The sequence below is a fragment of the Apteryx mantelli genome, chromosome 2 (assembly GCF_036417845.1).
Source record: "Apteryx mantelli isolate bAptMan1 chromosome 2, bAptMan1.hap1, whole genome shotgun sequence".
Classification (NCBI taxonomy): Eukaryota; Metazoa; Chordata; class Aves; order Apterygiformes; family Apterygidae; genus Apteryx; species Apteryx mantelli.
In genome coordinates this window covers 37,807,031-37,832,347 of record NC_089979.1, presented here as the reverse complement: position 1 = coordinate 37,832,347, position 25,317 = coordinate 37,807,031, and the positions used below count along the sequence as shown (strand labels likewise).

The window sequence follows — 25,317 nt, the reverse complement described above, 5'->3', positions numbered from 1 at the left end:
AGTTTAAATTTGTTTCAGAAAAGCCTTAGGTACTTTTACTACCCACTATCCAGCTGAAATGGGTGATGATTTTCAAGCAGCATCTTCTAATTACTAGTATTTCAGTAAGAAAAAAGCAACTGCGCCCCTAGACCTGGATGTAACCCACATTATCCCAATGTATCCCAACGTATCTCACTCCTAGGCATCTACTCAATGTATCCCATGTTCCTCTTTCACAGCATCCCTATCCAGGGGGGCCAGCCTTCCCCAGGAACTGCCATGTAGAAGCTCTCGGAGGTGTGCAGTGGGTCCTCCTCAAAACACATCCCAGTCTGCTCCCCTCTTCTGTTAACATCCACACTGAAAGGTATACTCATTCATGAATGGACTTTCTCATTAAATTAGGGAAGATGGAATAATCCAGAACTCAGTTTAATCTCACATTTGGAAATCCTGAAATAAACTGAATACTAGTTATCACTGAAAGTGTCAAAATAGGGCCACACTGTAGTCAGAAAGGTTTTCACCCCTCATTTGTGGGGTTTCCTTAATAGAACATTCACACTCACGTCTGGTGTTTTTAAAGGGTGCATAAGGATTTCAGTAATGTTGTGTGGAAATGGTGCATACCAGGCATTTTCTGTAAACGACTTAAACTCCAAATCATAATGAAATATTTCATGTGACTGAGCAAAATCTTCCTCTTGCACTCCTGTGCTTAGGAATCCAGTCTTTTTTCAGGCAGCTACATAAATTACCAGGTTATCCAGCATTTACTCCCCTGTACTTCCCTTCAACTTTGGTGGAAATTATTTGCCTGGGAGATATGGTACCTAGTTTTCTTAGTGTGTAACTAATCTGCCTGCCCCCTGCCTATGTGCGGAAGGTGTCCTCCACCCCAGGGATCTGCAGATTAATAAAGATGGTATAGGAAATAACTCAAAGACAACATACAGACTTTTTTCAGATCATCTACGAGGAGACATGAAAGCAGCACCCAAGTCCTCCAGGTGGGTTGTTTGCTGGCACACTGTTTTGTAAATGCAGGGTCTGGATAGAAATCAGACAGAGAGCCACTTGAGGCTGAAGCCCTCTGCTCCCTAATCTTGAGGCTTTGAGACAAATCATTCAGCTGTGTGACCGATTTGCATCCAAATCATTTTCTATGCATGAACACAGAGCCACTTTCTATTAGTCCATCTCTTTTGTTCCTTTGCTTAATGTTCCTTTTCCCTCTCCAATCCCCTCCTTCTCTTCAGTTTAACTGCCTCACAAAAAACTGAAATAAATTACTGTTACACAAAAGGAAATGTGTAAGGTGCTGTAAGGATTCAGCATGGAGCCTACTGAAGTGAGTCATTAATGAGTTACAAAAGGTTGGCACATGCCCCTGAATGACAAAAGGGAGAAGGGAGGGAAAGAGCCTATTTGCCTTGGCTGAATGGAAAGGTACCACAAAAGAGGCTCTTCAAATATCCTTTGGAAAATGGGAAGTTAGCCCAACAGAAGCTAGTGGTAAAGAACAATAATGTAAAACAAAAATGAGAATGGTTCAGCTGAGGGATTTGATGGAGAGATTAGCCAAAGGCATAACAGAAAAATAAATAAGAAGAAATTACTTAATTATAAGAGGCGTAAGCAGGCTGTGAGAGAATCAAAAGGCTCAGTGGAGTACCAGGTTGCAATGGGAACAATTAAAGGGGATAAAGACATTGCAGGGAAATTAAATGATCTATCTGCCTGTCTCTGCCGCCAGTCATTTTGAGGAGATACCTGGAAAATAAAGCTGAGGGACTGTTGGAGAATAAGGGGTCAAACAAGAGATGCTGCAAGAAAGTGATATGTTTCTGAGGAGATAGCATTAGTAAAGGCTTTTCAGATTACCCTCACAAAATATTTAAGCACAGGCTCTCTTTTAAGCATGTAAGAGAATTTGATTAGATTATTCAGATTGTTAAAAGTAAAAATGTAAAGTATCAGTAGCTGAAGCCATTAAGATTAACTGGTACTAAGCAAAATAAGCAAACTGTCAGTAAAAGTCCTGACTGTTCCTCAAGACAGCAGGCTAACAAAATTTGTACCAATATTGTTACCTGAGCATTTACAGGCAACTCAGCTTAATATTTTTGAGTGAATATGCCATAAGAGCTCTCCTGTAATACTGAAAAAGTGGCATAGTTAAAAAGAAATGGAGATAAAAGGCATTTATTTACTTGTTACAGTGGTTTACTGGTTTGGGATACCACTTTGGTGAAATTATCACTTTTTAAACATAACATAAAAGTGAACTTGCTATAATGTCATATTTTGCATAAGCTAACAAAAGAGTAAGTAAAATAAACTGGTTTCATTGAGTCTGTTTGAACACCTAAGGAAGAGAAGGCAGCATAGTAAACCTCACAAAAATGTTATGGTTGAGACTGAATACCATTTAGCATGATGCAAGCAGAGCTTTGGCATAGATAGAAAACAGGTACGAGACCACATCTTGCTTTTTTTCCTCCCTGCACGATAAACCACCAACAAAGAGGAGAAAGGCATGCTCAGCTTCCAGTGTGGGAGAAAGCTGTCAGGATGTGACTTGGAGTATTCCTACTGGGAGTGAAATGGAGAAGAGGAAGCGGAAAGAAGAACAACCGGGAAAACATTTTCAGGTTACTCCAAAGTATTTAAGCTAACCAAAGCTGAAGAAGCTGTAAGGAAAGCCTTAGGAAGACGAATGAACAGCACAGTAGTAAGTGAAGTGCAGTGCTGAGGAGAGAGAACCCAGGAAGGAAAATACTGAATTGCTCCCACACACAGCCAGGTTATGCTACCCATGAAGAAGCCCTTGTAATCCAATGAGTATCAGTTTTTGGAGCAGAGTTCATAAATTATACAAAGTCATTTAACGCAGTAGATTAAGCTCCCTGATCTACTCATGAAGTATCGGTAAGAAAGGTCTAACTTCCCAAATGTATTCTTAGAAAATATCTTTTTTTTTTTTAACACATGTATTTATTTTAGAATTTTAAAACTTATCTCTGCTGAAAAGAACTGACCAGGCCAGTCCTTGCAGGTTCATGTCTTGAAGCAAACTCTACATATCACAAATAGCTACACTGCCTCCCTGGTATCAGAGGGAGTCAGTCCAAACACTGCAATTCCCGATCTTCACATTTCAAGTTCTTTTGATGAGGAAAGGCCCTGTGTATGAACTGTGCAGAAGTCAGGGCAGCCCCTGGCTGACTGCAACCTTGAAGAATAACTGCAAAATGAAGGATCTTGAATAAACATGGTGACTCATTTGACTAATCCCACACCAGAAAAGAACAGTCGAACAGAGGAGTTCACAGCTGACTCATGTGCTGAAAAGAGCTTGTTTGTATCATCTGCCTGAGTTCTGAATAGTGTAGATGTGCACAGAAATTAGCAAGACTTGTCTAGGATTCACAAAGAAAATGGGTTGCATTCACAGCAAACGTTCACAACAAATAATTTGACCAGCCGTGAGTAACTTTCTTTGTGGAACAATTCAAAGCTATTTCAAGTCATTATCTGCAGAAATATGAATCCACTAGTACACAAACTGGAGAAATTCTTACACAACAATATGGGATTTTTTTCTTATTTCATGAGGCATCAACTCTTTCTTTGTCCTGCCGTACTAAGTTACATTTTTTTTTCATTTCCATGTAGAACCAGAATATGTGGATATAAAACTTCAGTTGTGTAAAACACAGATTGCATTAAATTAATATGTCCTAGCTCCGAATTATTCTTCTGTCACATCCAGTGTAGCTATCCAAGGCTGTTCCAGTATGTCAGCTTCAGACAAGCAGCTCTTCTGTTTTGTAATGAAAAGATAGCAAGTTTCTCCCCACAGCATCTGTGTGAGGCTATAAATAAAATTCCCAAGTACCTTCAGATCCAAAATAAAAAGACTAGATAGATAAGTGGAGGAAATTTTCTCTTTGGAAATGCCTAGTCTAACAATGCACCGCATACAAAGAGTAGAATTGATTAAGATGAGGCCTGAACTGTATTTAACAACATCACAAATCCACCCCTCTGAATGGAGGCCAGTCACCCACAGATATCTGGCTGGCTTTGAATTCCTCCTTTAGGTGAGCTGGAAGCCTTTGCTGGTGAAGGGAAAATGTACCAGCCTGCAGAAAGGAACTGCATCATTTTATTCTTTATCATGCAAAAATTACCTCTCAGAGGCATTCTTAAAGGTGTAAAAATATTCACCATACTATGTTTCTGTCTGAGGTTCTTTTATATACAACTATTATGAGTTTTTTGCTGCCACTTTCTACTTCAGTTGAACTCCATAGCAACCATTAGCCCCTGAATTGCACGCTCTGCTTTCAAGTCTGTGTTACAAATCTCTTCCTGCATACACTCAATTATATTGTGGGCACGCTTACCAAATGATTACTTTGTCCTGACGTTAGTACGACTGCGCAAGATTGCCTTCCCAACACATACCTTGACTGAGAACCAGGGATCTTTGCAGCCCCTATGTTTGGGGAGGGAGAGCGCAGGCAGCAAATCTTGCCAATCCTTCTGGTGGGGCCAGCTTCCCCAAAGAGACCCACACAGGGAAATGGGGAGGTGGCGTCTGCTCTTCCCATTGCCTCAGTCGAAGGACACATCACACCACCTTGCAGGAAATCAGTCCAAGAGGAAGTATAAAATTGTTATACCTCTGAGAGCTGCAAAAATCTCTCCCTGAACTCTCCAGGACCTTGGTCCCAAATGGAGCAGGCAAGGTTCTTGTGACCCGTCAGAGCACATGCTTAGCATTTGCACACAAGAAGTGCAGCTGCTTGGCCGGGCTGTCGGCAGAGCTCAGGGCTGTGCAGGGTGAAGCTGCTGCTGAGCGGCATGCAGCTCTGCTCCGCAGTCTGCTGCTGAAGGTAAAGGCTGGGATGAATCTTAGCGCAACATGACCATTCCTCCAGGTGTGGATTTGTTCTGTTTCCTAAGAGATAAAGTACTTCTGAACTACACGCTGGCTATTTTTTTGGTTTTTTTAGCACTCAGAGCAATTTTGCATTTGTATACTATGCAAATTTCTCTGTTGAGGAGGAATAAGTGACAGTCACAAGCCATGTGTTTATGACTCTGTGGAAGTTCTTAAAAATCCTACATTTATGCCCCTAAATGCAGTCAATCAATCAATGCTACAGAGCCACTGCAGTAATTTGACTGGTTGGCCCAAATAAAACATCCCCTGTGAGAAGTCTGAGGAAGACGGACAACGAGTGCGTTCAAGTATTAGCACCTTCAGGGAGTCATTGGTCATTTGGGGTTAGTAGCCTCTGCCTTTAGGAATTTAGGAGATGATGTGTGGGAATAGACTGATGGTCCTCAGCTCCAGATACTGTTTCCAAGAGGTAGGTTTTAATCTCCTATGATGCTTCTACCAGTGTTGTGAGGATACTGTTCCCTTACAGCACAGCTGTAGTAATAATGAAACAAGAAAAGTGCAGAAGTTTCTTTGCTAATGCTTGTACATGAATGACTTCTTATGGTTAAAAGCATTAGGATTGATGACTTCTGTTGTTTTATCCTATTCCGTGTGATTGCACAGCCCTTTCTTATTCCCTCTTGGCCTTGCAATCCATTCTTGCATCACGCTAAGCTGTTTGCCTCAATTTCTTGCATCAGTGAGTTCCTCAAGTTAATTTTTCATTATAGAAAGGGAAAAGATTTTCTTCTGAACATTCTAAGTTTACTGTTTAATCACAGAAAGCAATTACACAGCTTCTTTGTTCTGTTATTATAAGAAGGTACAAACAACATCACCCATTCAGTCTGCATACAGGATGTGGCCACATATTAAAACCCAGTATGTTCTGCACTGCACTTAGACTTCAACATGCAATAAATTCTGCTTTTCTAGTTCATTGCAAAGTTTTTCCACAATTTTGCTAATCTTCACTGATCTGCAACGTTTTCCATTTACTCTTTTTCTCATTTCATCATTCATCTCACCTGTGTCTGCCAAAGGATTGTTATTGCTGGGCATTATGGCAGCATGATTTTGCCACTTACAAATCCTATTGTCTGCCTGGAATTTCAGGGCCACTTTTATATGCAAGGCAAGAATTCACTTCTATAGCTGTGTGGGATGTCATCACCAAAGGAAAACATCCAAAGTTGAACCTCTTCAGAGGTACTGGGCAAGAAGAAATCAACATATGAGAAGAAGATGTGTCAAAAAGTAGATACACAGGTATATCTCAGCAAACAGCTAAAATGGCTAGTAAATCAGGCAAATGAGCATATGTTGATAGGCAAATCTAGGCAGTGAAGGTGGTAGCCAGGAAAAAGATGTACAAAAATGATGCCAATCACAAAAAGGATTATAGATGATTTTGGTAGGAGCCCTTATGGGCCAATAAAAGACAGACATGAAAATACTATCATGAGTTCTTACAAACAAATGAAAAGATGTGCCAAGTGTTATATATCAAAGAGTTTTCCCTCTGGAACAATATGCAACTTTGATATAGCAGACAAGATGGAAAAACTTGATATTATTGATGTAGAAATGATCATTGGGGAACTTAAAACAGATGCCATAAAGAATCATAAGACAGCGGTCTAGGAAGAATTAACTGCATGTCTACTCAAACATAGTTATGAAGAGAATTTGCTATAATGCTTCAGCTGAGCAGGGAAGAAGGACAAGAAAATTGGGAAAAAAAGAAGAACCTGCATAGATTTATGGTAGAAAAGACTCATAAGACTGTTAAAAGTGTACAGGATCATGATGCTGCCAGCCACAAAGAAAATGCTTTGCACAGTTATGCTGAAAAGAATATGTAGTGCCATGAAGTTCAAGAAAAATGAGCTGTTTTCATGTGAGCCATTTTTGAATGGATCATATTTCATGGGACATCACTGAAGAAAGTAATGAATAGCAAACACCATTCTCCCTTAACAGAACAGATTTCTTTTTTGTTTTCAGAAATACACTGAAAATATAAACAAAACATATCTGTGGAAGACTCCAGACCTTACAGAATCTTAAGAAAGATATAAAATATGCTGTGATCCCCAGCCAAGAATGAACTGTCTGGTTAAATGTTATCCAGTGGAATTAGACAAGGATATGTCTCCTCATTCACATTCTCCAGGTTTATCACAGATTCACTGGGTATCAGGCCTCCTACATGGAAACCAGCTGGTAGAGGTTGTGTTGGGAGATCTGGATTTCACTGACACAATATGTCAATAAATGAAATGAAATAAAAGACTGATAACCAAATAAACTGTATAACCAGCAAGTAGAAAACACAGATTATGGAAAATATGTCTGAATCATTCCACATTGTAGGAGAAGCCTTGTTGAACTATCGTTGAATTTAATTGCATAGGCACTATGAATGATACGAATGACAACTACTTCTATAATATAATGACTTAGTGAGTGAGGCACTGGCTCCTTTTAAAGGGGGATTACACCAAATGGAAATCAAGAACCATCAGTAACAGCACTATGTATGAATCATTACTAGCCTTTTACTGAGTATACTTTTGTACCAATGACAATAATGGAAGAAAACAGCTCTGCCCAAAGGAAGATAAAGTTTTTTTCTTTGAGTTTTACTACCGCTTATAAAGAATAACGTGGGTAAGTGGAACAAAAAATGTTCAGATGTGTAAAGAGTTACAATTACCCAATATTTTGCAAGTGAGGAAGTGAGCTTTCCTTGGCTGTATGGGAATTCTGACAAAATAGTCCTTTGGAGGGGGACTTTTTTTTGTCTTGAAGTTGTGAAATGCAGTTTTCTCAGGTAATTCCAAGGCAGAGAGGTGAGCCTAGAAAAACTCTTTTCAGCACAGTAAGCAAAGTGGAGCTTTTTCCAAAGCAGCAACTTGAAAAAATTAATGGGACTGGCCCGGTTCATTAGAAATACAGCAGTGTTTAGACTGGCTTTCATGAAATAGGATAAATAATTTTGGAATAAAAATACTTACTAAAATACAGGCTGAAAATTGAAAGTGAAAAATTGCCAGGGTTGTAGTTGTATTCAAAATGCCCCCTTTGCAGGATCAGTGGGAGAAAAATAGGATCTGATCATTTTTCTAAGTATGATTTCACATAATATAATCACAAAGGGAAAAATTAAGCTTGTGATAAAACTCTAAAACCAGTATATCACAATTTTGAGTACTTGATTTTCTGTGAATGTAGTGGCTTGGAACATAATTTCCTCATTTAAAGAAGAAAAGAACAAGAAATCTACCTGGAGCATTTAATCAGTGCTTTACTTGTATTTCATCATGAGGATTTGAAATCTTAAATTTCAGCAATAAACTTTGCCTTTTAACAAACAGGACTAATCCCATGAGCTATCCGCAGAAAGCCTTTATCCTGGGTGGGATGGATCTTTGTGTCGTGTACTGACAGCAGCAATGTAGAGAAACTGTTTAATTTCAGATTCCTGAAAGGACAGAAATGGAATTGTGGAGCCTTGTCCTGAGTATATGGTAGTGACAAAAGGAAGTCCAGCCTGGCTTCTCTAGTTCCCCTGATGCCTCTACAATTTTTTGGTATGTGTCAGGACTTCCCAGTAGGATACAGGTTAGTGCTGCAGGTGCAGTGTGGTCCTGGCCTTGGAATGGTAATGTTCTGTTACTATTTTGGCAGACTGTCAAGTTTTCTCAAAAATTGCCAGTGAAAAACAATCTAAGTGCTTTATAAGCTATTAAAATTCATTTGAGCTGCAACAGAATTCCATGTGAATTGCAATGTTAGGGATTCTCAAGGAAAAATTTCAATAATTTCTTATTACAGAAGTGATCAACAGCAAACTACTAAATCACTCTAATGTCTCTGTTCAATAGAGTGTACTTATAGGTATGAATGTTTAGTCTTTGTCACCTGGCAAATACTGCTATGAGGTCTGCTGTTTCTGGGAAAAGGGGATGTATTTTATTTTGCTTAAACAATCAGAAACCGTGCATTGATGATGCGATGATTTAGACGCTTCTATTTCTGCTTGTATTGCTTTTTACTGTGAAGCCAATATAATTAAAGCGAAATATTTTTTCACACTTCTAATAAGAACTCCCACATAGTCAATATAGAGAATTAATGGAGAATTTCGCTTAACTGAAGTCACTACTCTATGCCACTCATTTAGTTTTAAATAATAACTCATGCAGTAACATATATAACAGTTAAATACAGAAAATAATGGATAGTCAAAATTTCTATGGTTTTAAACTCAGTGCACAATAACATCCTTTCAGATGTTATTTGTAGGGCCAGCTCTGGAACCAGTTAGCTAGAACAACCATGATCTTTACTCAAAACCCAAGTAGCAGTCATCACTGAAATAAAGGCTCAGACAGCACAGAAGTCCTGTTTTGTAAAAGGTGTGCAAAAAAGAGCAGAAGAAGGATCAACAGACATTGCCACAGAAATTCTGGTACATGGCATTGAGAAAAAAGCCAGAAGGAGAACTCTGGAGTTAGAGGGAAATGTGGAAGTTTTGAGCAAATAGAACATCCCTTGTTCTTTCCCTTGTTTTCTGGAAAACAGTTTCACACAGTCATTGATACAAGCTTGTTTGCAGTGACACACCTGACATTTTCATCTATGCCTTCCCATAAGAAAGGAAATAGGAAATCAGGTGCAACATAGCTTTTCAAAAAAAAAAGAAAGTAAAAATTAATTTTCCATGGGATCTAACTGGTTTGGTTTTAAGAACTCAGGCAGTGGATGCTACCATTAACATACTATGGCTTAGTGGAATAGCTGCATCTTAAGTCTTTTTTAAAATTAGCAAAGCCTACCTTTAGTGAGATGGCATTGCAGATGTTTGCACCGTAACAGATAAGATTTATTTTATAAAAGCTATAATTTGGTATCATGGGACAGCTTGATGAAATTGCAGGGTTTGACAATACTGTATTGGGTGTCCTTCTTTCTCTGTTATTCTCTCACAGTTTATGCTGTATTGAAAGGGGAAAATTAGACAGGGAGGGGTCATTCCTACTGATCTAAGTACACCTCACAACACATTCGTTACAGAATTCATTTGCTTAAAACAACCATGGTACCTACTTATCTTTACTCTAGCTGATGCTTTGACTACACAAAAAATGTTACTAAAAAGATCTTATGGTGATATCAGAGACAAACTACAGTTGCTCAAATCTCTGCAGAATGGATCTCAATATGCTGCTTTAGTTTCCCTTCACAGAAACACACAGAAAGAAGAAAGTTTCCAGCCTCTCTGGGTTCTTCTCCCTCATCTTTCAGAACTCTTCATCATTCCATTAACTAGCATTCAATTGATTCAGCTTTGGTTAACATTTTGCAATTTTAAGATTAATCAACAGTGCGTAGCAGTCAAGTAAACGCATTAGCTTCATTTTTGCACAAGAAGTATATTAAGCCATAAAGTACTTAAGCAAATAAAGCATATGAATAGTCCCATTGCTGGAATTTGTCTCTGTAGTTGAATTTATTGGGGTTGCCCACATGCCTAAAGTATATACATTGCTGAATCAAGATGTTATTAAAAAGTTCTTTTCTTTGCCTTCTTGGTCTGTGGACATTTATAATACCTTTAACATATATGCTTTTGAAAGAGTCACATGGTGAGGTTCTCTGGCTCTAGCCATGCATTCTTCTAACTCATAGTTTCATAAAAGTTAGAGTCAGAAGACAGACTTTTAGTTCATCTATTCTGACTTCTGCACCATGGGCACTATTTTCATTAAGGGCCCTGCAACATGACTTGAAGGCATGCATTAGGCCATTTCTCAGTCCAGAAAAATGAAACTGAACAACATAGTTCAGCAATGGAAAAACAAGGCACTGTGGGCCCTTGTGTAAGCAGGACATTTATTAGAAACTCCCTCCACTCCGCCTGGCCACAGCACTTCCTTCTGCACTATGCCTCTCCTCTGCTCTCTGCCAGAGCCTCTCCTCAGAGGACAGAGCCAACTGGTGCATAGCTATACAGCAAACCTACTTCGTGATACTGGACACATTTTAAGGAGGGACTAATGTGTGATTCCTTTTATTCACTCAGTTCAGTTGCTTTTGACTGCAGCAAGTTTTGGCTCAGATGTCCCAAACAGAAGAGCAAATAGATTAGGTCTGTGGCCTTATTGCTGCAAGTTTCATCAGGAGCAGCCAGAAAAGGAGTACGCCTGGCCCTGGGTGAGACTGGCATAATCCAGCACCTGTTATCATGGATTTGATCCTGCAGCCTCTAATTAACTTCTAGCATAACTATTTCCATTTTTCTGATTTGTTCTGTTTTGCTCACATTGAAGGTAGTTCACCATATATAAAAATGAGGCTTGTCCACAGCTTGTGGGCCTTGCCTCATTTACCCTGCTGCTGGGCCTGTTCCTGGCTACCTGACAGAGCAGAAGTTGTGTTGCACCCTCCATCACTGTCCCTATTTCCGCTGCACCTTTGTGTGCTGTTTGGGTAACTTAGTTTATCTGCTCTAATGGTAACTGCTGAGCAAGAGCACTTAGTGTCTTTGAACTGTTCACCCTAGAAACAAAGAATCTGTGAACCTCTGCAACATCAACCTGACAAACATTTGTTTTCGTGACATACCATTAACACAGAAACAATCTCATGTCTCTAGGTACTTCAGGATAACAAAATAATCATTTTTTTATTGAAGACGTATTTGTAGGCATTTATAATGAGCCATATCCTGGGCCAGGCTTAAGTGGCAGCCAAGAAATTTATTTTCCACCACGCCTTTGGGAGATGTGAAGCTTCTTCAAGAGACAAAAAGGTAGGAAAAGGGGATTCATCCTGTCCAACATGGTGTGGCAGCTGGATCTTTTACTGTGAAGAGGAAAGGAGAGAGCTGAACCAGGAATGAATTGTGTTCATGGCTAGGAGAGTGGATTACTTTAGGTTTCCTGCTGAATCTTTCTGGAAACAGGACTAAAGAAATTCTTGTCTTTGAGGCAGTGGTGTGACAGGTAGGAAATATTAAGTAATTTCTTATCTGTGTCACCAACTTATTGACTGACCATGTTCAATCTCTGCAGACCACTCGGTCAGGGCCCAGGGCGAACCCCCACCCCGTAAGTGCAGGCAGCCATGCTGGCTGTGAGGAAGAACCTGGAAGGACCCACAGCGGGGTCCCTCTTCCCTTGGGAGCTGCTTTTAATTTTAGTCTCATGCTCTTGGTCCCAGCTGAGCTATGTTGTAGCTGCATTGCAGCCATGTCTGTTGATCCAGACTCCAACTCACGAGCAATTGCCTGGCCCAGCCTTGGACCGTTCTCGTCCCCATGGCAGTGGCTGACATCCCCCAGGGCTGAGGCTGCCCCAGCTGCCCCCAGGGCCCTGCTTCCTTGGGCCCTGGTGGCAAGACCTGGCCCTGCCCCCTTGGCAGCCCCCAGACACCGGCACCAGGGAGCCCCCAACGCACGCAGCACCCTCGTACTCTGTTCCCCATTTAGGGAAGGAAATTAATGCTTCCTTTCTCTTGTACATTTAGACTGCAAACTTTCTGAAACAGGGGTTGAGCCTTGCCATGTTTGTTCATGGCTCTTGGTATGATAGGACCCAGTTTAGGAGCATAACCCCAGGATAAATCCACTGAGGTCAGTATTATTACAGTGCCAAACTGATAAAAGCAAGGGAAGCATCTGGCCCAAAGATTTTCCACCCTTTGCCTGACAGCAAAAAAAGAACCAATTCATGTGTAAGATTGCTTTGGCTGCTGGTGAGCACAAACTGGCCAGCACTAATACAGCATTATATACATAGTACAACAAATGCTGTGGTCAACAAGACCACAAAAGTGGTCTGGATTGACTAGGTAAGAGTTTTGATGTAGCTGTATTTGAAGTCTGTACATATAATTGTGTGTATTTTATTACATTTGACAATTGTCTATAGCTTACTGTCCTGCAAAATAATAATCATAACCTTTACTATTCACAGTCTCTCTTTCCCTGGCTCTAGTACTGTTGAATGGGATGCGACAATAAACACTTCAGGATTCAAACCCACTCTACTGAGGCAGTCAGTATTTCTAGCTTGGTAATTCAAGAAGCATATTTAGGGTCTTAGAGGCTGGACACTCAGTTGTACCAGAACCATACGCCAGTGTAGTTCAGAATTAAGATGAAGGTGACTTTACATTAAGTAAATTTCCTTGGATGTAGGGATGGGGCTGCTGACAGGCAAGGCTAGCCAGAGTGCTGAATGCCCTCCCTGTACTATTCTCCTTGGCAGCAGCTGATGGGACAGGCCACGTGACTCCTACATTGGCTAGAGCAGTCCCACCATGAAGATGTAGCCAAGACTGTGGCTGCATCGTGGCATTTCACCCAACAACCAGACTCATTATTTCAGAAACACCCACCCATGGAAACATCTGACACCTCTGAAAGACAAACACGGGAAGCCCCATTCTCCCTCACCTCATCTGCATACTCCTCCTTCCATGTTCACTGGTACTTGGCTAATTTATTTGAATTTCTTTTTATTGGGATCATGACCGGCATTTCCAGAGGGGCTACCTACATAAAGATTCAGTAATTTTGCACATCACAGGCACAGCAACCTTTGCACAAAGTTAGGAGACCTGCATTATTTAGTTTCAAACAGGTTCTAATCCAGCAAGATGGATACAAAAGACCTTGGAGACAACTGGGTTTTGCAAGCATTATCCCCCTTAGTGTACAGTGAGTGGGAGGCACGGTTCCAACAAAGGAAACAATGACACTGGAACATTAATAAATACCAGAACTATCTGTTTTCAAGTACAATTGAGGCATAAAATACTCAGCATATATTCAGAATACCAGAAGGGAAAATTGCTTTTACACAGCGTCTTTTATATACAAGATAGTCTGCTGCAGTTTTAGATACAAGACCTTACTGATATAATCTTTATGTTCTTAAACCACAAGATAGCTCAAAGCATCTTCCGAGTTTATCCTCTTCAGAGTCTTTTGCCAAAGTTAATCTAATCCTGGAAATAGGGGGTAGGAAGTGACCTGACAGCATCCCATACATCTCTTGCATTGCATCACCATAATTACTCCTGGTTGTCTCTGACTTCTTCAGTAAAACATCCACCAATGGGCAGTCCACAGAGTGCCTCAGTTACATGTTCAGGTCCCGAACCAGCTTAATCTTTAGAAAATGTTTTCTAATTTTGAGAGATCTAAATTTCCTTTTCTGCAGATTAATTAATTTTCTTTTTGTTCTGTATTCCCATCCTCATGGAAATGGGGAACAACTTGTCATTACTACCTTTTATTAAGACAAACTTTTATATGTATAGGAAGATTCTTATCCCATTTCTTTCAGATTTTCTTATGTAGCCATATTTTCCAGACTTCTTGTTTTGCTGCTCTTATCTGGACTTAGCTTTGATTTGCCTGTTGTAATGTGAGTACCAGCTCATATTACAAGTCAATTAAGGTGAGTAAAGGTGAATAATTATTGCAGGTATCCTGCAGACAACATTCTTGCTAACAGAGCTCAGAAAGAGACATTGCTTCTGCAATGGTGTCACCTTACTGAATCATTCCATTTGCAGTCCACAATTTATCCCCAAATCCTTTTGTGCCAAGTCAATTTTTCTTCATTAATTGACCATGAACACTTTATTTAACAAACCAGGAGGTGAGGAAAGCCCACTGCAACCAAAAGTATCATCCAGGACTAAAGCAGTAATGACAGGTATGTCAGGTGTCTCAAAAGGTTCATTGGCTTTTAACATGGAGTTTCATCTGATATGCTTGTTTTCAAAGTAAATCTCCAAATGATAATGAATTACATCTAAATTAATCATGTAAAATATGCTCTGAAGAAAGCGAGTGTACTTGTACCTGTGTATGTATTTTAGCAGAGAATAATAAGACACTGAGAAAAGGAAAGACATTCATTTGCAGGTAAGGTGTCCACAAATTACCACTTTCCCAGACTTGCAAGAGCTCTTTTATTCAAACAGAATTGAGAGCTTTATCAGAGTGAAACTGAATTTAAATTGCAGCAGCTGACTAAAAGTGGCTGACATGTAAATGAGAACCTAACATATGGAATGATTTCTTACAGTTTCTCCCTAGGTCAGAGTTTATTCCTCCTCCTTTTTTATCATAGTTTTCAAATGTATTTGGAGGTGTATTTGGAAGCAGGGTTTTTCAGCAGTCTTTTTCTCTTTCAAGTATAAACTGCATTTCTCCTTTTGTACTTACACAACAGACAGGTAGGATTATCCCTGGGAAAACAAGACCATGCATTCTCATTCAGAAACCTCGCAAGCTGAGAACAGCTTAGAGGATCACAGGTCCAAGATAATAGGGAAGGATGGAGATGCCTTAGGCAGGGTTACTGTGCTCTGGTGTGGAATTTCCAACACATCGAGGTAAGTAATTCTCTGTGCTAAAACATCCCCTAGCACTTTGAAGGGAAACATGCATCACATACGCGCTGTAGGTTGATCTGAGCATATTTAAGGCACATGACTGGAATTATTGGCCCAGCTGACACATGGTCCATGCTGGGTGTCTGAGATCCTTGGTGAAATACACAAAATCTTAGCTATGCTCAGAAAAAGCCTCTGGGGAAAAACTGGGGATACGAATGGGGAAATCCAAGCCCTGCCAGGGTACTGTTCAGTCAGCCTGATCCTTTCTGCCCCATGTTCCTCTGCACTTCCAAATTACCGACTCTTGCTCTGGTGTCTCTCCACTTCCAGCTTAGCCATGCCTCACTTTAGGCACTTGAAGGTTGGATCTACTGTGAAAGGAAGCTGGAAGGGAAAAAAGGGTGAAAGGATTAGCACTGGCTACTGAAGCACGAGTCCCTGGCCATGCCGTAGCAGTGATGTTGTGCTTGCTCACTCTTTTCTTCTCCATTCATATCTGAACATACAGAATGCAGTTCCTCACACTGACACAGGTATAAATCCAAGAGAGCTGTAATCCTGCCTCTGTGGGAGGGAGCACAGGGCTATCTATGGGGAGGAACATGGAAGGCACGGGGAATAGTTTGTGACGTTAATTGCAACTCATTGAAGGAAGCAACGCAGGTTTAAAAAGGCAAAAAAAGGCTTTAGCTGCCACTTTTTACAGGCCATCAACCCTGCCTCTTATAGGGTACATAACAACACGAGTACAGGGTCAGATCAAAGGTCCCTCTGGTCCAAAATCCTCATTGTGACAGAAGCCAGCATGAGATCCCTAACAAGGGGGCTGGTATACTTTGCAGGCTGGCAAGGCTGAAATAGCAAAAGATACCGATTTGCCTCTGAAAGGCAAATACTGTTTCTTTGTATACTGATATGCTAACTTAAAAAAAAAAAAAGGTAGTCATTTCACTTGTCACCATTTCTGCCATGGCATCAAGGGGTTATTTTTCATTGCACCCAAGATTCTTATTTTATAAAATCTAGTTACTGTTAAATTCAGAGGAAAACAATTAAAATAAATGGGATAAATTAGGATGATTTTTTTCTATATAAAGCGACAACTTAGAATTTTACAATTTCAATCAAATCCTGAATTTCAGACCCTCAGAGATGCATTATGGGATAAATAATCCAAATTTGTTTTTCAAATAAATTGTTATTGATCTCTATAGCATCATGATGTTACTTGGTGATGTGATTTATACTGCTTGTATGAAAGATAAATTGCACCATGCTCCATCCACTGTGGGTCTACACTGGAAAAGTGATACCATCTTTCCAGAAGAGAAAGCACCAATGAAGATATTTACATTTTACCTTTCACTTAAAATGAATCTTTGCTGCAGCAAGTTTGCTCAGCATGAGCAGAAAACAGGTAGTTAAAGATAAAATAGTTCCAGTAGGAGACCAATGGGCTGGCTTTGCCCTCTGTCCCCTGCTACAAACAGACCCTCCAGGATTTTTCCAGAGTTGAGATTATAATAGTCTGAGAGCAAGAGATAGTCTTTATTACTGACCCTGTGGTTGCTGCACTTATTAAAAATTGCAGCTGTGAGAGCGCAAGCAGAATTTAAGACAAGAATTTCCCTTTCCTCAAAGACAGATCCCATTTTCTTCTCTTTAGGTATCGAGTCTCTTGTCCTGGCAAATTAATTATGCTCTTCCATTTGTTTTATTGCCTTGCCCGTGTCGAAAGAGGCAAAATGTCTCATACTGAAGAGCTTTAACAATTTTATTTTTGTTAAGATGGTTTACTGGAATGCCTGTACTCCTCCACACTTTATCCCCACCTTCTTCTCTCCCCTGTGGGTTAGATTTTTAGGTGCCTGTGGTTGATGGTTTGTCATATCACTTCTTTCCCCTTGTTCTCAAGAGCTTCCCGAGATACATGGTAGGGGTATGCTTTCCAGTGCAGATATGCGAGCTGACACCTTCCTTCTCCTCTTCAGCCTCACCAAAGCAGACAAGCAACCTGAAGCAACATGACTTGGGACTAAGGGAGAATTCACCTTGCTGTGGTGTTCAGCTTTTCATTAAGCTCAGCCTCCCACTACCCACACCATGCTCATCCTGACCAAATTCTTGTTGTCCGTGGTAAAGACCTCTAACTTCACATGGTCGGCTGATGGCAGGAGTTCCCAAGCACCCCGCCCTGGGCTGCTCTGGAGGTGCTAGAAATGGAGAATGCTCCGCACCTGCCAAGGTGTGGTGTAAGAAGTGATTATTTTTAAAATGCAATTGATATGGAGAGGCTCAGAGTTCAGAGGAAAGAGTCTAAAATACATCATGGCCTGGGGAAATAATATATCAAAAAATTATTAGAATTTAAAAAATTTCAAGTGTATTTAAGGAGTCCATCTCTGTAGCTTCACTCATCTGTAATGTTTGTTCTATGTATGTAGTCTATTAAATAGCTAGTCAAAGAATTATGTTTTTTTCTCCCCTGACTCTTTGCAGTCTGTTCCTGCTCTAATACATGGTTTTGCCTTAACCCATTTTAATTAGATTGACAAGTTAGAAACTGTCCAGAATATCAGATATTTGCAAAACTTGATTTAGGAAAAGCTCTGACAAAAAATATTCTCGTCTCTTCCTATGAAGTCTCATCTCAAAAGTGCCTATTTATAAGAATATCCATGGTTACCAATTATTCCCAAGGGTCAAAGAGACAAAGAACCAAGTAAGATGTCACATCATTCAGCTTCATGCTATTCTGTTGAAATAATTACAATATAATATTCTTTTGCCGAACCTAGTCTTAAGTTGACATACGCAGCCCATGTAAGAACATGGGTCATTTTCTGCATCTTCCATATCACAATTGTGTACAGTTTCCCTTATCTACTATCCAGACATAAACCCCCACACTGCATTTTGGTCTTTTGAGAGGCTGTGGGAAGAGGTGAGACTGTTTGTGTGTGCATGTGTGTGTGTTGTGCATGTATTTTTGTGTGTACATTCTTTTTAATCATCTGTCCTTTTCTCTGGTTTATAAAACTTGGAGGTTGGATTTGGTTTATTTTCTCCATGGGAGGGAGGTGGCACAGAGCCACTTTCCAGCATGCCTTTCATTTCCCTTTGTCATCCTGCTGGCCAGCTCTGCCAGTCATGTGTCAGTCCCTGGCACTGTCCTTCGCAAGTCTCCAGTCAGTCCAGGTCCCAGCACTGATCATTCCTGTTGGTACCTTCTCTTCCCTCTCAAGATGTATTGGATTTCCCTCCCCATACCCCCATACCTCCCTAGATTTTTCTTCTTTCAATGAGCCTTGTCTTGTTCTTCAACATATGTTTCTGTGAACTTTCATAGCTGTTGTTTTTCCGCCTCTTTTCCAAACTTTTTCTTTCTCTTCTTTGATTCCCCTCTCAGCCCTATCCCGGACTGTCACTTTTGTATATTATCCTTCTGTCATTCATATGGGCTACAATTGCCCTCCCAAACTTGGTTTCCGCAACAAATGGCAGGAATTGAATTAAGTTGCCTTTTCTAAGCAAATTAAAACATCTCAGGACAGAGCTCCTTTTCCTCTTCTCCGTCCAACATTTAATTTCCACATCTGTCACTCCCTGAAATGAGTATTTTGCTTATGGTACACATCTCCCACCCTGCATTCTGCTAACCTTTCAGACTAGCTCAGTAATGTGATGATGTAACAAGAATTAGTCATTTTTAAAATATTTTTTACTACTAGGCTATTTGTTGGTCACTGTGACATTTGAACCACAACCTCAACCTCCATCCACATTACTGGAAGCATCTCCCAACACAGAAGCAATACCTCCTAGCCAAACACAAAGACTTGCTTTGTAAAAATTACTCTAGTGGTAGCGTATTTCAGCAGTAATCTCTCATAATAAACCACTGTGAGGCTGAGTTATTGCCACAGTTTGCTTGACTCTAAATCAGTCTCAACAGATGTTTATTCCTTGGTATTCTATTAAGCAACTGAGATTATGCTTGAAATATATTAGAATAATCAACATCTGAGACATATTCATTCATACCAACAGGATCTGCTGATGATAATATACTTGTAATTACATCACTATAAACATTCTCAGCAAGGATGTAATTTTTTCTATCATGATCCTTTAAAATATTTACAGCTGTTGGTTTACTGCTATGTCAGAGTAATTCCTTGCCCTTTAGCCTATCTCTGTACGCTTTCCTACAGAATGGTAAGTGTCTGGCATTTAAGACTCCTCGGTAATAAAAGAGAATTTACGGGTAGCAGGTGGTTTGGAAATATATGTAGCAAATAAAGAAGTAATTTTTCCCTCTGACTTCCTTACAGAATTTCTGGAGCTATGTGACAGCTTCTGAGGCATAACGGTCCAACTATGAAGAAAGAAATTAATTATCATTTTGCTGCAAAAGATAGTTGACAAGTTTGTGTCTCTCTGCCCCAAGGTCCTATTTGCAGAGGGTCAATATGCAGCCTATGTGTTATGAATGGAGATAGTCCTTGTGCTGGCTCTCTATACAGAAATAAATTTTACTCTGGCTAAACAAACTTAAAGGAAGTATCTTTACTTGGAGGATTAATGAACATCTGCTGCTGAATCACTCGTTCACCCAAAACTCCCATCTCCCAGGTGTACGAGCAGGATATATTAGAAGGCAGTGGCAGACCTAGGAACAGCTGCAGTAGTTAGTAAAGAGTTTTCTCAATCTAACAGCTAAAAAGGTCCTTCTACTTGACTTCCTTAAAAAGTTCAGTTTTACTCTGTATGCATTGGTGAAGTGAGGGCTCAGGTTTGGTGCAGCTGAGGAAGTAAGAAAGTGTGAGGAAGAATATTTGTAATCTAGCACATATGGAACATTTATGGTTATGGGAAATCCTGGTTCAGGTCTCATTGAAACTGTATCCAGGTATATATTTATTTGTTTTACAAACTGTGATTTTCCTGATGCAAATTATTTCCTCAAAACAATTCCCGATAAGATCAGTTTGGCATTCTTACTTTTCTTTAATACTTCAGGATTTCCATTTACAAACAATTTGCTCTGTAAGCAGTAGTATACACAAAGCCTGTGTGGCTTTTGAGTGAGTCCTCATCTCATATCATGCCCTGCACCTCCTAGGACTGAGCTCTGATCAAAGTGTATGATGGCATTCCCCTGAGTGGATTCTGTACTGTATGCTAATATAACTCAACAGTTTTTCCTCTCCCTCAATGTGGAACTAATCTGAGTTTTCTCTTTTCCCTCCATCCTTCCATACTCACTTATTTAATATCTCCGGTATCTTCCATTCTATATCATATTTTATTAACATTGACTAATAGATATAAAAGCTACTAAATGGGACTTAAACCTAGAGAGAAAGTGATCACATCTTCTTTAAGAAACCTGTCTAAAAAATAGATACAAAAGCAAATCAGTGAAGAACATGCTAAATGAATGAAGGACTGGCACAATGATAGATCTCAGCTAGTGATTCTGAGATAGGTACTACCAATCCTTATGGTTTTGGGTTGTTTTTTTTTTTCCTAGTGATGGAGGAGGTTTGGGTCAAAACAATAATCTCTATATTTTTCAACAATGTGAAAGCAAAAATAAAATCTTGCCAGTGAACTTTGCATATGCACAAAAACCATGCGGTGATAATTGATGATGAGGACAGGTTCAGCTCTGCAGAGCTGCGTGAATCACATGCTAGACTGTGCCCACATTATAGATGAGAATGTATGACACATTTACCAGTGGTGTTTATATTTTGGGAAACAGTGATCTGGGAGCAGTTTAGAGCTGAAATGAGCTCAAAGTGTAAGAGAGCAGCTAAGAAAACAGTGGCAATCCTTACAGGTATAAGGCGGGAACCACTGAACAGAAAAGTGTAAAATTCTGTTACCGCCATGGTGGTTTATTAGTGAAAAGCTGTATTCACTTCCCCTTGCCTGCACATTGACAACAATGCTAAAACAATAGGAAAGGTCCAGAATACAGTGATGCAGAGCACTAGCAGCCTGGAAAATCTTCCTAATTCTGAGAGTAAAAAAGTTCATTCTGTTTAAGCTTTGGCAGCACAAAGATATTGCTACATACTAAACTAGTGTGTTACTTTGCAGAACTTTACCTTCTCTATGCTGACTGCCCACAAGTATGTTTTTACCTTGTGGAAAATACAAGGTTATTTTGCCCTCAGGGTAAACGGGGTTAGGTAACATTCACCATAGTTAAAAGTGAACCCAAGGAGCTTTGCTGTAGAGTAGCTAATGTACCATCTTCTTGTTGTCTGACAGTAACTTTTCTTACAGTGTTTCATCCTCAGTGAATTCAAAAGTAGGTTAAAAGATGACATGTTCAGGACACAAAAGTACACACATGGGAAGATTCCATATTTCCATGGTTCTTTTTAATTAACACAATCCAGCAGCTGAAAGCTGAAGCTGGAAACATTCAGGCTGGAAATGAAAAGCTATTTTTTTAGGATGGAATGCCTGGCACAACTTCTCTAGCGATGTAATTGATCTGTCAATTACACTCATTGCACTATAATTAAAAATTCTTCTAAAAGCTCACATACAGGTTATAACCTTGATACAGGGACCCCTTAAAATATGTTGGATCTGATGCATCCAAGCAGTCACATTGCACAAAAATAACATTTCCTTTTAAAATCAATATATTTCTAAGACCAGAAGGTTTTGGAGCTGCTTCCGCCTCCTTGACATGTGATCCATACACACACCATATTCCCAGGAATATAAATGGAAAGAATGCCTGAGCTGAAAATTAGTTTACAGATTGTAGAAGTGCTGTTTTTAAAGCATCCTTACTTTATAAATTATGATTTAATGATAAAGAAAAAGAAGCCACAGCCAACTGTAAATGAAAAGTCATGCTGAAGGTCGAGCTCTTACTTTTACATGTCAGCATCACACCAGTGTTTTTGTATAATGCTATAATTTCAGATGAGTTGATTGCATTAGCTTAAGCTTGTAAGATTGTGCCATCACTGAAGACATATCTGTGGAAGTGTTCCCCAAGATACATGTTCACAAGATATGCACAATGTATCGAGTTTTTCTTGTGTATGCATATAAATTTCTTCTGGTTGGTGATCTGCTTCCCTGCAGCTCAATAGGGTGTTATACTCATTGTTTTCTGTTCCTGAACAGCTTTTGCTCTTGTAAATGCTGCTGGACTGTCTGTTGCATTGAGCACTTTTAGACAGTAAAAAAGAGGAGATGATACCTCTACGTACGGGCCAATGTATGGGCCAAATCCTGTCCCTAACTCATAATCAGAATACTCCTGTCCCAAACCTGTGAGTAGCAATGCTAAAAAAGCCTACTGAAATGGCACTTCTTGTCACTTGAAACCAGAGAGGAGTTGAGATTCACTGGCTGAAGAGAGGTAGAATTTGCACATGACTTTTAGGTCTACTGAGGAGTTCTGCTTAGGAAAGTGTATCCTAACCTTTTAGCCCAAGCTTTTCTTATTTGAGGGTTAAAATTACATTTTCAGAAACAAGTTATCTTGAATGTAGCAACACTGTGTTTTTGTCTACATGCACACACACACACATACATGGATAGATATTAAAGGACTTTCAGAAAACTCAAGCCAAAATCTGTCAAGAATCAGTTTTCTGTCAAAAATCTCAGTGTGGAAACCTTAGACAACAGCATTTGCAGCTCTCCCAGAGCAGGATCGTATGAATGAGGTTAATCATAAGGATTCATTTTGTTAAAGGATCAGAAACCCAAGGCTGGCTCTATATAATACCTAAATCCTTTAAGTCAACCAGCAGAGTCACAATGCTTCTGGCCTCTAAAGCTCATACTTAGTATTAATTCAAGATATGTGTTCATTCATCTGTCTTTCCAGCCTGGTTGCTAAAGGAGGGGGTTTCTGGTTGGAAGAAGGGAAAGCTCACAGTTCAGAAAGAGTACTAAGCCCCATGTTAAATCACAGGAGATAAACTGCTGGCCCCATTGCAGTCAATAGTACTTTTATCACTGGCTTCAGTTGGGTGAGAATTTCACCCAGAGCATACCAAATACTTTTGTATATGCAAAATTCCATTTCTGTGCATTTATTTACCAAGTCTGTAAATGCAAAAGAAAATTACAAACACTTCTGAACTCAGTGTTCACAGGATGATCAAAAGTTTTCCCAGAAAAACAACAAACATTAAACATTGCAAGCACGCATGTAGTGTTCCTTAATAATTTCTATAATGTAAATTCAAAGTCCCAATCTAATCACTTTAGACTGTGTCAAGGCAAAATCCTACATGGAACTCATCAGAATTTATGGTGTTCAAAACCTGAATCTGGATTTTGTTCTTTTGTCTGATTTTTATCAAAAATCAGCAGAACACATGGTAATCCTACAGCTGGTTGCATTTCTCAGTCTCACCATGAAGGCAGGGAAATTGTAATGGAATGAATTCTGACAAAGAGGACAATGTGAACATGATATTCCTGGAATATCCCCCTTTGTCTGTATATATATATCACTTCAAATAGGTAGTGAAAGCTGACTTATCACATTAACATTAAGAACATCATTTTATACTAATGGCTGGAAGATATCTTTGTTCATACTATCCTGTGAAGAAATGACCTGAACAGAAAATACACATCTCCCATTTACCAGAGTAACCAGCATACATTGACCAGAGTTTGTAGAAATTATGATACAGTTCCTGGAAATCTCATAGCAGAAGCTGTAATTCCTGAAACAGTTAAAACCAAAAAATCATCTGTTAAGAAGTTGGAAATAGGATAAATATGGTCAATTTCTTCTGAACTGGAAGAGTAATGAAAACCACCACATATTTTGAGACATTTGCTTCCTGTCAACCTGTTTACCTAATCTATGACATTACTGATGTAATTATACAATAGATATCAATGTATTTACAGCAAACAGACATTATCATCTGGCTTAAAACCAGAAGTACTTACAAAGAAGACTATGAGCTACTTATTTGAAACACTGATGTACCATTAGTCTGTGGGGTGTTATGTCTGAAGAATGGGAGGTGATTAGGTCAGACAAAAGTTTCAGTGAAATGGACTCATGGTTACAAAATGTTTTACTGACCTTGGTGCTTCAAGTATGGTCATGAATATTCAGTTGAGAGTTGAGTGTATGTATGTAAAAATATAAGGACACTATCTACATTTACCTACTCTGATCCCAGTTGGCTGCAAAAAGCAGAAGAATCTTCCTGCCACAGTGATCGCGATTTTCCAGTACTCCTGGGAATCCATCTGTGAGAGCCCGTTTGATTCCTGGATCATCAGCCTTGAAGTTTTTGAACATATCCAGATTTAACTGGCGGTACTGGAAGTACTGAGCCAGCAGTCTGAAGGCCTCAGTTTGGTGAAACTTTCTGGCTCGGAGAAATCTCAAGATGAAGGCATCATCTGTACGTAAAAACCCAATGTCAGGCCTCGTGATGATCATGTCCCTGACTTGCTGGATATCCTGATGCAAAATGTCTGGGTTTTCATTCAGTTCCAGACGGGCTTTCTCTATAGTCTCTGGACTAAGTCCAGCTTGTAAATGGGTCATCTCTGCGAAAACCTCTTTTCCAAATTTTTCACTTCAGATATTTTACAAGGTGAAATGCTGATCCCATTTAACTAATGGTTTGCTGTGAGTGTGAGCCATTCAGAAGCTTTTTGCTATCAAGCTGATATTTAACAAATGAAAGTGGAAGGTTTTTTCTTATTCTTGCAGAAAGAGCAACATGCAGTTCATATGTAGTATAATCCATCAAAAGGAAAGTGTTGTTTAATCCATCACTTACTGAAAGAAAAAGCAAATATATAAAAGAAAGATTAAATGCATATATAAAGCTTACAGAAATGCATTTCCAAACTTTATACAGCAATAAAATTGTTTTGTGTGCTTCATATGTAAGAGGATTGTTGTCAAATAATTTCAGAAT

At 39.5% G+C, this 25,317-nt stretch overlaps 1 protein-coding gene across 1 annotated transcript in view; it reads right to left on the bottom strand.

Annotated features, from left to right (window-relative positions):
• Positions 1–24,986, bottom strand: part of CLVS1 (clavesin 1) — a 94,867-nt gene extending 69,881 nt beyond the window's left edge. The window contains exon 1 of the mRNA XM_013954667.2: positions 24,550–24,986. Coding sequence (XP_013810121.1) covers positions 24,550–24,938 — 389 coding nt within the window. The 5' untranslated portion in view covers positions 24,939–24,986. The remainder of the gene's footprint in view (positions 1–24,549) is intronic.
• Positions 24,987–25,317: the final 331 nt, after the last annotated feature.